At 36.7% G+C, this 16,662-nt stretch overlaps 1 protein-coding gene across 6 annotated transcripts in view; it reads right to left on the bottom strand.

The window, feature by feature from the left end:
• Window positions 1-16,662, bottom strand: part of SIPA1L2 (signal induced proliferation associated 1 like 2) — a 135,993-nt gene that overhangs the window by 14,590 nt on the left and 104,741 nt on the right. For all 6 annotated transcript variants that reach the window (XM_032184245.1, XM_032184248.1, XM_032184249.1 and 3 more), the window contains 3 exons: window positions 11,501-11,725; window positions 8,755-8,905; window positions 5,748-5,967 (listed from right to left, as the gene is read on the bottom strand). In XM_032184245.1, coding sequence (XP_032040136.1) covers window positions 5,748-5,967; window positions 8,755-8,905; window positions 11,501-11,725 — 596 coding nt within the window. The remainder of the gene's footprint in view (window positions 1-5,747; window positions 5,968-8,754; window positions 8,906-11,500; window positions 11,726-16,662) is intronic.

Below are 16,662 nucleotides of genomic sequence, written 5' to 3'. Positions count from 1 at the left end.
CAGAAATGTACTTCTCAATACCCATTCTTAGCATGCCAAAGTGGATGTTATATGAAATGGAAAATGCAACGGATAAATGTACTACTCATACATCTGTACAAATATTTTATTTTCAGTTTCTTATAAACACACATCAAAACTTATCTAAGGTTACCTTGGGGTGAAAGTACTTTGGCAACCCAACAGCAGAACAGTCTCTGAACTTTTGTGTATGACCTGGGAATTATAAGAACCCTACTTATGGTAGTACAAGTGTTTTATATATCCCTGTTGTGGAAAATACGCAGAATGCTGTATTTGAAAGCTATAAAGCCAGCTTTTGGTTCCAGACCAGCAGGCAGGCCCTAAGGGACAGCCCTTGCTTTTGTGTGATCAGCCTACAGAAGCTGACTGTGAAACCTGTCAGGAAGATGCCTGTTCCCAATACATTCTGCTGGCTTTCCAAATTAAAGAGTAGGAGTGATATATTCACCAGCAGTCATCCTTCATTATGCATTGTCTTTGTGAGAACCTCAGTTCACCTTAGGGTAGATCCTATTCAGTCCTGCTTAAGCCCTGACAGAGCAACTGAACTGCAGAAAGCCTGCTGGAGTAGGAGATCTGAATATTGATATCTCTGGAAACTCAGGCACTCATGCTGATGGCTGAAATTATAAGTGGAATAACTGAACAGGCATCAGTGTGCCACCACAGAATAATTAGTTTCCAAGATGTGGGTTATGGGTTCTTGGGTAATGGGGGGGGGGGGGGAGGAGAGGAAGGGGAAAGAAAAGAGGGAAAGAGTGAAAAGCAGAAAAAGCTCTAATAATGTAGGCCTCTTTGTGCTTTTGAATTTCAGAGAACATTGTTTATATTTCAGGAACACTCTGGCTGAGGTTAAATATTTCTGTAGTACTGCATTTGCATTTTTTCCCTGCGCCTCTTTACCTTGACGTTGCCTCCACTTTTTCTTTGTATGACTGCCACATCAGCAAACCTGCAGGCTACCTGTTGTCTTCCTTTTGATTTGTGCAAAGACGACTAGTTATGCTTAACATGCATTCCTCTCCATACCCAGGAATGCATACCTAATCTCATAGGTCACTATCTTCATTGCCCCCAAGTTTGGTTTTGAAGTAATACAGACTTATCCCTTTATTTCCCCTGACAAAACAATACAAGTGTTATTGTTCAGTTTTAAAGCCTATTTTATTTCCTGTGCTCCCCTGTAGTACGAAATCATTGATCTTGTGATTTTCTGGTCCTTTCACTTATGCCACTTTCTTCCTGTACTTAGGAATTTTCTTTATTTTTATTGTTGCTACATAAAAGTATAAAGCATCTTTAAAAGTCTTTATTTTCACCAAAATTATATAGTAAACTCAGTTTCCAATAGAGATCTTAAATTGACTGTCATCAGTCCCACATTCCTCTGTACTCAAAGCATAACTAGTAATACAGAAAGATGACAATTATCCTGCTTCATTTGGAACTGCTATACATACATGGAGATCATAGACCATGGAAAAGTACCTGCTATGTACTCCTCACTTACTGTCCTCATAAACTAGACATGTCATTTAATAAGCACGCTATACTCTAAAGATCCTGCAACTGAAGGCACAAATAAAGTCGTATTTGGATGTAAATCCCAGTGTCTGCTTCCTACTCCTCCTTCCTGCACTCAGCGACTATATGCTCCTTCTAAACAACAGCATATTCCTGTCAAACCTTTCCCTTTTTCAGTACTACCTACAGTTGTGCAGTGTCTCCTTACAAAGATGTCAGCCTGCTAACAGACTTTCCCGTGGAACTATGTTTACGCTACTGTTAGAATAGCGGTAATTAGTTTTCCTTTCCCTTTTGCTAAAAATATTATGTTCTGGTACAGTGGACTATTCATTGTATGAGAGCCTGTAGCAGATAGCACATACTCCTTTGGTTATATGAATTACTTCATCAACATTCATTACTTGCTTACTGAAAAACTGATTTCCAAATTGTTCAAGTTGTCTATGACCAATACACTGTGATGCTCTTCCATTTTGATACTATTGCTCAGGGATTACAGAGCCCTGGGAGCAGCAGTAAAGGACTCGGGAGCACAGGTAGTTTTTTCATGAGCCCTGCCGGTCAAAGGCAAGGGGATTGACAGGACCTATCGAATCTGGCAAATCAACAGATGGTTGCAGGACTGATGCCACTGCCAGGGATTCAGTTACTCAGACCACAGGACTCACTTTGAGAAACTTGGTCTGCTAGGGGCTGATAGGGTCCACCTGTCAGACAAAAGGGAAGAACATTGGTCATAGGCTTGCCAGGCTCGTGAAGAGGGCTTTAAACTAGAGTTTCCAGGAGACGGGAACCTCAATCCATCCCCCTCCTCTCAGTTTGATGCTAATGTCAGTGATAGATGTCCAGAGCCTGGAAAAGGGTCATGGGTCAGCAGGAGAGCACCTGAAGAGCAGTACGAAGGAATTCCATCCCACCTTCATCAAGGGCACAGCTTAAACATCTCTATGCTAGTGCATGTAAGCACGGGGAATAAACAAGAGGAATTAGAGATGTACACACACCTGCGGGGATGTGACCTCATTGACATTACAGAAACATGGTGGGACGGCTCCCGTAACAGGAGTGTTGGAATGCAAGGACCCTCATCATCGAAAGTATCCTGCACCTTGCTCCTTTCCTCACAGCACAGCAATGTCATGCCAGTGTATTGCTTCAGGCTTTTTACTTTCCCTATTCTTTCATTTTTTCGTATTTGGAGCAGACCACGGTGCTCACAAGCCCAGTCAGACTGCCTCCATATGTCTTCCTGGGTTTCTCTGACATGTTTGTACACTAGTTCTGTATGAGTGGTTTTCATTCTTTCCCTGCTAATTCAGCTGCCATGAATTAGCAAGATGGGGATAGATTCGTACCTGCAACTGTGTACAGTATGCTAGAATCACTCAACATGAACAGCATTGTCTTAGGGAATATTCAGTGTCCCTAAGGTTCTCAGCTACACAAGCTCTGCTTTCTTGTTTAAGTTAAATATCTATCTATCTATACATTTATATATGAAATGAAATAAATCTTCCTACAGTTGTATACCATGTGCAATCCAAAGTACTCAATTGTCTGGGTTTGCATTTCAGGCTTTATTGAAAGCAAATTTTTTTTTTTTTTTTTTCAGTTCACTTCCTCCAGTGATAAAATAATTAAAAAAAATCCCATAGCTTCATTTTCTCATCTCCTTCCCACAGTGAACACCACACAGGTTAAGTTCCTGTTTCCATATTTGCACGGTCATTTTGTCTGTTAATTCTGATTTCCTAGTGATCTGAAACTCTTCAGGATGCCTATTATTCTTTGTTTTTGATGTTGCTTTGCTTACCTATTAATCACACTCTTCCTTGCTAGAGGGTCTCAAGAGACTTGGTGCTGCCACAATTTTTCATGTAATACATGCTGCATAATTCTGTGCAAGAATATCTAAAAATGAATTCTGGCCAAAACCACACTATTTCTACTGATTTCTGGAAATACTAAATATTGGTAAAATTAAAATGTTTTAAGATTACAAATGGATGTATTTTACAAAAGATAGTAGCACCACAGCTAGGAATTCTGATATCTGAAACTACGACCTCAAACTAAAAGTATAAATGGAAAAGAAACCTCTCACATCACCACTGGAATAGAATTAAGGACCTGATATGTGCTCACTACCAAAGTCCTTCCTAACAAGAGCAAAAATTAGTTTCTTATATAGAAATAATGACTAAACATTACTTTGAAAATAATAGTGAGCAAGTCATGATTTGTTTGTCTTAAGGTGGTGATTACAAATGACCAATTATATCTTCCTTGAGACAGTCATTATAAAAGATCCTCTATCACTGGCATTGAAAGGCACTTTTGTAGTACAAAACCAGAGGAAGAAAGTAGAAACTGTGTATGAAAATAGCACGAACTACCTTGGCTTACAACAATCAGCTTCATTTTGACTGACAGGATACTAGGTTCACGTTTTTTTCCTGCAATGCGTATAAATATCTTTCTGCTTCCAAGCAGCAAGAATGGAAAATAAGATGTGTAAGAGTGAGCTAATACACAAAAACTAAAATTTCACTGCTGGAGGAGCAGTATACAGCTCAGGTGTAAACCATTAATTGCCTTGTGTCAACCTTCAGAATAAAAGCATGCTGAAGGTTTGATTGCTTTGCAGACTAACCTTTATATCAAATAGCTCTAAAAACACAGGCCTAATGAGATATAAGAAGAAAAAAAGACCATCAGGAAGCCATGTGTATATAGATTCTTAACAGACTACAAAATTGACTGAATTAGTCTCAAATGAAAGAAAATTGATCTTCAGTAAAAGCAAAGATCTTTTCAAATTGAACTCATGCTTAAATGTTTCAGTCACCCTGACAGAAGAAGAAAATTTTAAATTTTGGCAAAAGGTACATCAAGCATGCAATCCCAGCTGAAGCAGGAATTTAGCACTTGTTTATGATACCACTTTAAAATGAAACAATGCACAGTACATGAACTTCAATATCAGACCCAAAGCCACTAGAAGTAGGAATGAGTTTTTTTTTCATAGTAAACTTATTTCTGAAAGTTAGCAAGTGACTGCTAGTGCCTGAAAGACATGATGAATGACAGAGAGGTCTATTACTTAAGTCATCTGTCTGTATTCTCCCTGGATATGGGTCTGTAAGCTTCAATGTTTTCAAGAAATCCACACATGGTTCCTTAACTATGGACTTCAAAGTCCACAGTTGTTCTACTATTTTTGTAAACTGCAGTCAGCTGATACAACACTAAAGTTGCTAATTAAAAGTGTTTCTTTTTTCCTATATTCTAGATTATGGGTCAAAGTAAAATAACTGAGAAGAGATTTAGTATTAAAAAAAAAAACACAAACAAACACAATTTGCTCCTATTAAGTATACGAATATGGATATGTAGCCTATATATATGTATCTGCGTGCACAAATTTTGACTCTGATACATAAGCATGCAAGAATTTCACAATGTCCTTTTCAGTAATTTATTTATTTTTAAATGAAAATCATGAAAATTACCAAGCTCTCCCTAAAAGTACTACAATCTTTATAATCCATCACTGCATATTGGAGCATATGATAAAGATCTTGCTTCTGAAGAACATCATTTAATGAAGATACATCTTCATTAAATAATTTTAACTTAGCACCCCAAGCTAGTCTTTTTTTTTTTTTTTTTTGATTTTTGAAAAGGCAGTGTCATTTGCAAATGTTTTCCTAAAATTAAAAAAGAAGTATCAGCAGATCCAGTTTTGAAATTGGAGATGACAACTATCACACATTTCCTTTTAAGATGTTACCAAAAGGATCACCTAAGCTCTCCTTTTTAACTATAATGAAATATTAATTAATATATTCAGTAATTTGAATGCGCACACACACACAAGGAAACAAAACAGGCCAGATTGGCTTAATTAGGTCACCACTAGAAAATACAATTATAACCAGAAATCTTCAGACAATTGTTGTCTGTCACTGGTCTCGTGAAAATTTCTTGGCATGTGAATCCTGTCTTCAAACACAAATCTGAATTGATCACCAAGACAAGCATAAGTATGTACTGCTGACCAAATATGCTTTTATTAGAAGACTGATGTGGTATTTCATAATTTTCCCTCAAAAGTAAAATCTAACTTAATATTTGGTGACTTGTTTGACTTCATTACAAATATTCCAAACTCAACAATAACAGCAATCACTTACTTCTCAGATTTCCCATTCCAGGAGTCAGGCTCATTCTGGGAGGCAACGTACTGTGGTATGGTGGAGTAGTGCTGAATAAGATATCATTTGGCAGGGCCTGGTCTAGCATTGAACTTCGAGAGCTAGCATATGAAGATCCTCTTCGATTGCTACATATACTCTCATCAGATAGGGTACGATAAAGTGTCCTCCGTGGAGAAAGGTTTCCGTAACATGAAAACTAAACATCAAAATATGAAGATGTAAGAACTTGTATTACTGGTTAAAATAATTTACACCACCATATCCCATTATCTGCTCTTTGGAGTGTTTTTCTGGGCAGACATTCTGGAATTCTTGAGCTAATACGGAAGGATCAGAGATTTCTTCCATCACATCAGCTCAACTGAGGCCTCAAAAGAGTTACTGAATTGGGTTTTCATACTTCCTCTTGATATTTTGGAACATATCACCATGAATTAATCAGATATTATGCAGCTTTATTAATTCTGAAATGTTAAATGAAACCTCCATAGCCTCATGACAGCAAATTTTTCCAGAAATACATATATAAGGTTACCAACTCTGGTAACGTTTATTCAAGATTATGCATACAACTGTTTGATATTAATTTGAAATGACGATGCTTTAATATTAAGCATTCTGAACTGATATATGGTGCAATATAATTTATTGGGATATAAAAGTAATTTGAGACACTGCATCTCTCCAAATATCATAAAATAGCTTCAGAAAATATGATAATAGAGTTTAGTGAAAATTTTTATATGTAAACCACAACCTGAACAGCTACAGTACAACAAGATGCTATTGTAGTGTAAAACTGGGCCATTCCACTTCATAAGTCATTCTTCAGTACTGTAAATCTAGTTATTTTTCACATCTACAAACTTCAGTTATTGCCTTAATTATTTTAACTGGACTGTCTTGCATATAACAATTTAATATCCTGTCCTATTTTCTCTCTAATTAATTATGAGTAGCTCACTCTCTATGCAGAAGGTATGCTGAAGAGTAGTAGCTTTCTAAAACAGTGAATCACATTTTTAATCATTTAACAGAGTTAAAAATATCTACGTTATTTTTGACAAAACTTACTTTGTGAATATTTCTAAAAAGAATAGACAGAAATGTTTGATCATGCCACAAGAAACTTTGCCTTTGCAAAATAGTTAAATATACTTCATACACTTAGTTCAGAAAAACATCTGTCTTGAAGACAATATAGAAAATACTCAGTTGTTACAATGGTCAACAATGTCCCAAAGAAAACTGAGGCAGATATTCAGATTCTAATATAGGAAAGCATCAAAATACTTCCAGGGAAAAACAAAAAACAAACAAACAAACAAAAAAACAAACAAACACATTAGCTCTAGAGATTTGACTGAAACATATGTTGGAACGAGCATCAGACCAAGGCTGTATTTTAACACTTGGAAAATTACTCCATTAATAGGCAAAAGCAGCAGTCCTAAATGACTGGATAGAAGACATACACAACATCCTTAAGTGAATTGATATACAAATGCCAAAACCCTTTGAGTCTAATTAGGGACCATGTTGTGCAAAGGGTTGAAAAGCTCCACACTCTGAATCCAATTCTCTTTCCTGCACTTGAGATTCCCAGCAAGCATTCTGCCATGATTCTTGGCTGTTACTCAAGTCTCACAACTTCATATTGCATCTTTAATCTAAAAAAAATTGGTTATAGCTATCCAAACATATCAAACATTAATTGTTGAAGCTTTACAAAGTTTCCTTTCAGGACATGACAAAAAAAATGAACACTACCCATTCTATAGGTTTCATTATTCTCTGACCTATGAAGAAGGATCTATGAAAAATGTGATTTGATTCTGTAGAATACTCAAAATTCCTTTCTGGTTTGCTGGCAAAGTCAACTAGCCAAGCTATAGTAAAGTAACTGCCCTCTACAGAGGGCATAATCAAAGACTGGATACTGCTGATTCCTATGGCTGGGGATCCCCTGCAAATCAGGGCCTGTGGTGTTTCTTCCTTGGATATCCTGGGAAGAGAAGGGTTCAGCAGTAATTTATCTTAGGATTGCCACACCTCCTCACTCCCTGGTGTTTCATACTTAGAAACACTGGTCGTTCTTGAAATCATCACAGAAAGCCAATTATTGTATCAAGCGTAACTCATGAAGGCCTCTAGGATGTTATTCATAAGAATTCAAAGACATACAACACACATACATAAAATACTGTAGTTTAAAGGTGCATATGATCTGAATTTTAAACTCAACTCTGCACTTTGACTATATTGCCATGTGTTACTTTTGTTCAGACATGATGATTATGCTATTTAGCACATTGTATAAACATAGAGGGTTAAGACAACATTGAATTAATATTTAAGTGTGACAATTATTGCAAGTAACTCAATTGCTTACTGCTTTCTTACACATTAAGCATCAAATTCAAAATCATGCATACTTTGAAAAGCAGTAAATATTAAATTCTCTATTCACTTTTTGTGAAGTTTTTAACATCACTATTTGTTTTTATACTATATAGACCTATGCTCTTCACTAGCACTGACAATTATGTCTTTTGAGCAGTTCCCACTGGTGTCTATGTGGAATTGTAATTCAGAATTGTTAGTAGTGAGTAGCACAGAACAGAGGAAAGTGGGCTACTTTTATTCTTATCCCTAAATATCATTTGAGGTGCATGAATGTAACCATTCAACCTTGAAAATGCTACTCTTAGCCTTTGAAATTATAATTAACTTACTCAACCTTTACAGCTAAGCAGAGTCGTACTTAGACAAATACTGTATTTCATACATAATCAAAGTAGGTATAATTTTCATGTTGTGGAAAATGATGTTTTGGGACTTATGGTCAGTATTTGTAGCATCCCCATGGAATATACTTAGTTTCCACAAAGTGATATTGCCTTCTCTATAGCAATTTTGGGAATACCAGAAAATAATTTTCTAACATAATTATGCCTGGGATACATGAAACAAAGTAGCTAACCTTTCTCCTCCTTCCTCTGCAGAGAGGCTTTCTGGCAGCATCAATTTCAGAAATCTTCTTTGGATAACACTGTTGGCTTTCAACAATGGCATTCCTCACAGAAGTTTGAAGTGGACTTGATGCAGACACAGCATCAATATCATCATACACTCTGTTGAAACAATTGGTGATTTTAGCAAAATAAGCAATAGCACTCACGGATTTGAAAGACTACATTTATTTTCAGTCCACAAAGTAAAACTTGTTAAAATTACCTCATGACAGAGCATGCTTTTATTTAGAACATGTTCTAGTCATTCATACAAAACTGTTTGTGGGTTCAAGATGAAAATTCTTAAACTACTGAAGAACCATATTAAGGAATTTTTCAGAACAAAAAAAAAATAAATGCTTGTTTCTCCAGCTTTCCTCTCCCCTTTTGCACCACTCATTTCTCTATTGCTAAGTCTGTATTTATAGCAGCATTTCCAATAGTTCCTCACAAATCAAAATGCATAAATATATTTTTACTTCCTTAGCAAAGTAAGAAAATCAATATTTTTTAGTGTGACATTGTATCCAGCTTTACAATCTGACAAAATTACTATGGTCATCAATGGCAATGTTTGAAGAAGATTTGTAATCTATTGTGCCATGTGCCAAGTGTGTTTTATTATCAGCAATTTCATAAAGCTGTTTAGACAAATAAAACAGCTGTCTTCTTTAATTATCAGTATATAAAACGTATTACAGTCAACAAAGGACTGTCAAACTGAATTATCATCTTTCACATTCCCTCCAGTGAGAAAGGAGAAAATTTTAACAGGTTTACTCTGGAAATGCAATCTAAGGAACCAGAGATTCCCAATCACACAGAACATGCATTTGAAGCCATTACTTACTGTCAAGTGCAGCATAATCAGTGACTCTGTCCTCAGCAGAGAGGAAAACAAGCTTTGCTACAGTAAAGTGTAATTCTCGGTGAATTATATCCTATAGTGCACAACATTCAGCATTGACCTGATTTTCATCATCATTGCTAATTAGAGATGTTATTTTATTTCAACATAATTATCCTCAGAGGGATATTTCCTCTCTGTGATGTATAGAAAGCTTTCCTAGAAAGAGGTGAAGCGATGCTCTAAACCATAGAAAAATCTGAAAGTATTTTCTGGTATATGAAGTGCTGCCATATTCAATTAATATTTCTTAAATTGAACTAGCTCTTGAAGATGCTTTCAAAATTACTGTGGTTCAGTCTAAATGCCATGCTTCATTATGCAATTTTGTTCTAAGGGTTCTATTTGAAATAAAGAGAAATTGTTTCAGGGGTTCATCAACTTCAAAATGCAAAAACTTAGGGGAGTCAGTGAAGCTACCATTTTCCAAATGTGAATACTACTATGACTAAACAATTTAATAGATGAAAACATGAAAAAAATCACCAATACAATACCATGAAGAAATACAAATAACCAGGACAGACTTTTTTTTTTTTTTAAAAAAACTTTTGAGAATAAGGAATTTAAGAGCTTGACTTCAAGTTTATATTACCTAGTACAAATATTCCAGTTGATACTTTTAAATATGAATTTTTCTGTAACTATGCACATAAATGGAATACAAGGTATTAGATGCAAATACCATATTCCCACATTAAACAGAGTAATCTTATATTAAACATTTGAAAATCAGGGACTACATGTCATCGTGTCAATTTGTCAAGATATATAGGCCTGACTGATTTATTGAGATGTAGCACTAAATAGCTCATGCACAAAAAGAAAGCAAGGATGTTATCAAATAAGATGACTTTGAATATAAAAGGAATTTAAAAGTTTGTTTCAAACAGCAGATTCAAACACTATTACTGCTGAAGTACTGGGAAAGTTTCATCTCTATCTTTATTTGAGGTACTGCATCTTTTTCTTTGAGTGAAATATTTTTATTCTGTCTATGACTAACACATTCCTAATGGGTTATTCCTCTGTTAAGCTGTACATATAGCTGCTTATTAGAACTGATCTGAGTACCTTTGATTAAATGTCACTTCCTATAAAAAAATAACGTAGTGTGAGCCTGCAGATTTTGCAGAATCTCTTGAAGAGAATCAGATATATCCACACTTAAACTTTGTTTCGTGGGGTCCTAACCACCAGTTGCTCTCTATTCATTAAAATCAGTCAGGAAAAGATACACGTGAACCACTAAAATACCTCCAACAGTAACTTTTTTTTTTTAATTGCCTACATAGATTATTGCTAAGTTTATGGGCATGTCTGCCATTTCTAATGTATTAGCTGATGTAGTAGGCAACAAGATAGGAAGGTTTAATGCAGAAACATCAGAAAATAAGCTTTTTTGAATTAGCTGCAATGTTCCTGAAGATTCCTAGAACAAGTCTTTAGACACAATAAAATTGTGGCTTTACAACTGTTTCCCAGAGATTTGAAACGGAAATTCAAAATGGCATAGCCTTATGGTTTCCCCTCCACACACTTTCAGAAATTTCTTTTAGCATGCTTTGTTAGAGAAATGGAAAAAAGGTGCAGCTAGATAGAAAAGATGAGAAACCAGAAAAAGGTGCATCCTGCAATTATTGTCCCTTTTTCCTTTTTTTGGATGGACATCTGATACATGAAAGTATAGAAATAAACCAAACATTTACAAGTCAAATGGCATCTGTATTTTTTCATCTTTCAATCCAATTTTAAAATATATTTTCTTTTCCCTCCTGCCCCAAACAAAGTTGAAACAGAATTCTTACTCGTGGCATTCAGCAATTTCAGATTCTTCAGGTGTAGGACTTCCTTCTGATTTTTTCCATCCAATGACGTATTTACTCACTGCTCCTTGTCTGTGGTATGGTTTTGAAACTGACCCAGAAATTTGTTGACTACTACTCTGTGACACTATATAGACTTTGGAGGTATCTAGGGAGCCACTCTTTTTAGAGCAGTGTGCTGATGGGCTTCCTGAATGATGTGACCCACTGAAAAAGGAAAGAAAACACACAAAAGCAAAAATGAAACCTGCTATGCAAAACAAGTCAGAAACTCTTCACCTTATATTCAGCTATCATTTTTAATGTTAACTTTTTCTCAAGGGAAAATAAAGGCAGCATCACCAGTAATTTTCCACATATCAGCAGCATATACATTAAAATTCTTTGATAATAGAATAATGATGAGTTTTTGAAGCAAGTAACATGTAATTCAACATGCTGAAATGTCAACACAAACTGATGTGAATTTAAATTAAAGAACTAAATTCAATATATATAGGATTTGTAGATGTAATTTTCAGTAAATACATATGCACACATTATTAATGCTATAATTCAATTTACATCAAGAACTACATTAGGAATTAATCCAAACATCTCTCTAATTATAAAACTTCTATAGCTTTTGACTTCAAATTATTTTTTCCTGTTCACGCCAGTTTAAATCCAGTCTTTCATTCAGTACTGTTGAGAATTCCATATTAACAGAAGTAAATTTTAGTTCAACAACAATAGTTCTCTGGATGATTATAATAGTCTCTTTTATTACAAATAATAGCACTAGTAGGCACTAACGTAGCCTTTTACTGAAGACTCTCAAAATGATTTAAAATGAACTAAAACAAACCCTTCCCTGAAGAATAAAGTTCTTTTCATCATGCAGTTGAAGTAACCAAAGCATTCATAAACCAAATAGCTTGCCTAAAACTAGAGGTTGGAACCTGAAGCAGCTACAAATACCAAACATAGTTCTACCTTTTAATCTAATCCTAAAACCATTAGATTCATCCACAAAAGGTCAGAAGGTGTCGCTCAAAGTGTAAGAGGCATGTCTACTTTACTGTCCATACAGAGTCAAATACAGGCAATGCACATGAGAAGATGTCACTAGATCAAATTAAACTGCTTGACATGAAATAAAGTTCAATCATTAAGGCAGTGATTATTATTATTATTATTTTAAGAAAATTTATGTACATTTAATCTTAAAAACAACTATTTTTCTCTCCTTTCTTCCCCCTTTCCTACCACAAAAGTAGAAACAAGATTGTGAAGTTTTGGGGGGAAGACAGTATCACAAATGATGTTAAAAACAATAGGTTGCTCCAGCTTATCCTTGCAAATACATGAAGAAGGGATTATAAACACATTAGTGAAGAAAACTATTCAGTTATGAAAAACTGAAATCTAAAGGTGAAGAAAGCATTGAAGCACAATGTAAAAAAAAAAAAATAAAAAAAAATCAGATTGACAGCAAGAACAGTATCCAAAAGATTTTAGACTTCTATTTCCAACTAAACCAAGGAAAATGGAGCATCCAACTTCATTCTGTGGATTTTAAATAACAGGACATTTTTAGGAAGTAAAGAAATAAAATGCCTACAGGAATTTGCTTTTAGATCATGAGTTCGATGCAATGGTTGAAACAAGCAATGTATAGTCCTGGCATCCAAATGGTAATGACAGTCTATGTAAGAAACAAAGCAAAACTAAAGGCAGTGGAGCTGTTTCAGCTACAGTAACCCGAAGGTATTTTATAATTTGTATGCATACTGACAATAAAATAGGAGAGAGAAAACCATTAACAACATGGCTGTTAGACATAATGTTGTGCATAGCTCCAGCCAGTCCTGTAGTTTGAAATACTGTTTCACACAGCAGGCTTAATTCTCAGACTTCAGTATTAGGTTTTTCAGGGACTTCTTTATCTGATCAAATCAGATAATCAGGCTAGTATTTCCAACTGACATCTTTCCTGCATATTGTGCTTCATTTACTCAATAACAGAATCACAGAATCACAGAATTTCTAGGTTGGAAGAGACCTCAAGATCATCAAGTCCAACCTCTGACCTAACGCTAGCAGTCCCCACTAAACCATATCCGTAAGCTCTACATCTAAACGTCTTTTGAAGACTTCCAGGGATGGTGACTCCACCACTTCCCTGGGCAGCCTGTTCCAATGCCTCACAACCCTTTCAGTAAAGAAGTTCTTCCTAACATCCAACCTAAAACTCCCCTGGCGCAACTTAAGCCCATTCCCCCTCGTCCTGTCACCAGGCACGTGGGAGAACAGGCCAACCCCCACCTCGCTACAGCCTCCCTTGAGGTACCTATAGAGAGCAATAAGGTCACCCCTGAGCCTCCTCTTCTCCAGGCTGAACAAGCCCAGCTCCCTCAGCCGCTCCTCGTAGGACTTGTTCTCCAGGCCCCTCACCAGCTTCGTCGCCCTTCTCTGCACCCGCTCAAGCACCTCCATGTCCTTCTTGTAGCGAGGGGCCCAAAACTGAACACAGCACTCGAGGTGCGGCCTCACCAGAGCTGAGTACAGGGGGACGATCACCTCCCTAGCCCTGCTGGCCACACTGTTCCTGACACAAGCCAGGATGCTGTTGGCCTTCTTGGCCACCTGAGCACACTGCTGGCTCATATTCAGCCGACTATCCACCATCACTCCCAGGTCCTTCTCTGCCTGGCAGCTCTCCAACCATTCCTCTCCCAGTCTGTAGCTCTGCTTGGGGTTATTGCGCCCCAGGTGCAGGACCAGGCACTTGGCCTTGTTGAACTTCATGCAGTTGGCCTCAGCCCATCGGTGCAGCCTATCCAGATCCTCCTGCAGAGCCTTCCTACCCTCAAGCAGATCGACACACGCACCTAACTTGGTGTCATCTGCAAACTTACTGAGGGTGCACTCAATCCCCTCATCCAGATCATCGATGAAGATATTAAAGAGGACCGGCCCCAGCACCGAGCCCTGGGGGACGCCACTAGTGACTGGCCTCCAACTGGACTCGGCTCCATTCACCACGACTCTTTGGGCCCGGCTATCCAGCCAGTTTCTAACCCAACGAAGCGTGCGCCAGTCCAAGTCAAGAGCAGCCAGTTTCTTGAGGAGAATGCTGTGGGAGACGGTGTCAAAAGCCTTGCTGAAGTCAAGGTAGACCACATCCACAGCCTTTCCCTCGTCCACCCAGCGCGTCACTTTGTCATAGAAGGAGATCAGGTTTGTCATGCAGGATCTGCCTTTCATAAACCCATGCTGACTGGGCCTGATCACCTGCTTGCCCTGCAAGTGCTGCGTGATGACTCTCAGGAGGATCTGCTCCATGAGCTTCCCTGGCACTGAGGTCAAACTGACAGGCCTGTAGTTTCCCGGGTCTGCCCTCCGGCCCTTCTTGCTTCAATAAGCAGAATAGAGTTTTAATAGGGAAAATGTTGTATTTATAGAGTAATTACTTTCCAGTCTGTGGTCTTGTATCTAAGTTTTACACTGTTTAGCTGTTGTAGAATACATTTATTAACATTTATAAAGCAGTTGTGAATAAATTCCTCATTCAGGTTAGAGCTTCATCATTACAGATTATGAACCAGTATGAACTTAATTTCTAACCAGTTGGAAAATATACATGGGATTTAGCAGTAGATATCACAACACGTTAACTCAAGCTTCTTCTGTCTATTTGAACACTGTGTTGCAGCATCACAGCCATTAAATGAGTTTGTTTTGTTTTGTTTTTCAATAATGCAAGCCTGCAGGTACTGGTATGGGTATTACCAGCCTTTAAATCCAACTGTAATATTATTTACCATTCTAGTATAATATGAAGGAAATGTAAGCAAAGTTTAAATAAAACAGTTTGGTCACATAATGCAAGTCTGACATTTTCCTGTAGCTAAAGCATTTGGCACACAGATTAGAAATTGATCATTTGAAAACATTGCTATTGCCAAAGTGGAATTGGTCACTGCTAATGTAAGTTATCTTCTCAACAATAATTACTACTTTGTAAACGTCTGGATAAACTCACTTAAAATCTACATGCTTTTTTTCCCTCCCCAAATCTATAATGTTTATTCCATATAAATGAACATGAGAATGTTTAATAGCTGTGTGGCACTTTAAATACGATAGCTGTCACACAAGTGCTGAAAATGCATATTCTAGCCATTAGAAATCTATTGCAGCCCATTATGATGAAGTCCCAGAAACACAGAGCTTATTTCTTTCTAATCTATAAAACTAAATCTCAATGCCTATAAAGCAGAGTAAATCTGGAGCTTCTACTTTATCACAGATGTAGTGAAAGAACATGAACGCATGTACCTACTTTTCACAACAGCCCATACTGCATGCAAATCAATACTATCTTCCATAACTTGTGAAAAAAAATCTAACTCATTCTAAGTATACAGAACTAATTCAATCAAGGTAGCATATAAAGACATGACAATATTCTTTTGTTATTTTCCTATACTAATTGACATTGAAAACAGAAAATTCTGAGGGAAAGAACAAGCAATTTCTTTCTAATCCTTTACAGAGTAAAAACCTTCACACAGAGACCAAAGCTCCAGCTTCAAAGTCCCCATAAAGTGGGAATTGGAAGATAAAGACAACCAGCTGTAAAAGTGTACTTTCACTGTTTGCTTTACAATAGATGTACTATACACACATTCCATTGGTAACAAAAAGAAGAGCATGCACAACCAGAAATCCAGATCAAGAAACAAAATTGTAAAGTATACACCACAATAATGTAAATCAGGGTGGATGGTATGCTATGAAGCTTCACTAGATGTAAAAATTGTCTGTTGTAATTTCTTTGATTTCCTTCATCATTAACTCCAACGTAATTTGTTGTATGGTATGTATTGTAGTATTGTACTCCTTCACAAGTATGTGAAGGAAGTTCTAGGGGAAAAAAAAGATACTAGTATCTTTTGGTGGTGTCAAAATAATACAACCGGGGTGTTTGGACCTACTACACTCATAACTACAAAATAGAGAAGGAAAGACTATCTTTAAATGTACAGTAATAATGCAAAGTATTATGAAAGCATCTTATGCTGATGGATTGTAATTTACAGTTTCCTTCTTATCAATGAAAGTAAAGTTGCGAGTTTTCTAACATTTAAGATCTCAGA

The sequence above is a fragment of the Aythya fuligula genome, chromosome 3 (assembly GCF_009819795.1).
Source record: "Aythya fuligula isolate bAytFul2 chromosome 3, bAytFul2.pri, whole genome shotgun sequence".
Classification (NCBI taxonomy): domain Eukaryota; kingdom Metazoa; phylum Chordata; class Aves; order Anseriformes; family Anatidae; genus Aythya; species Aythya fuligula.
This window is presented reverse-complemented; position numbering and strand designations above follow the sequence as displayed.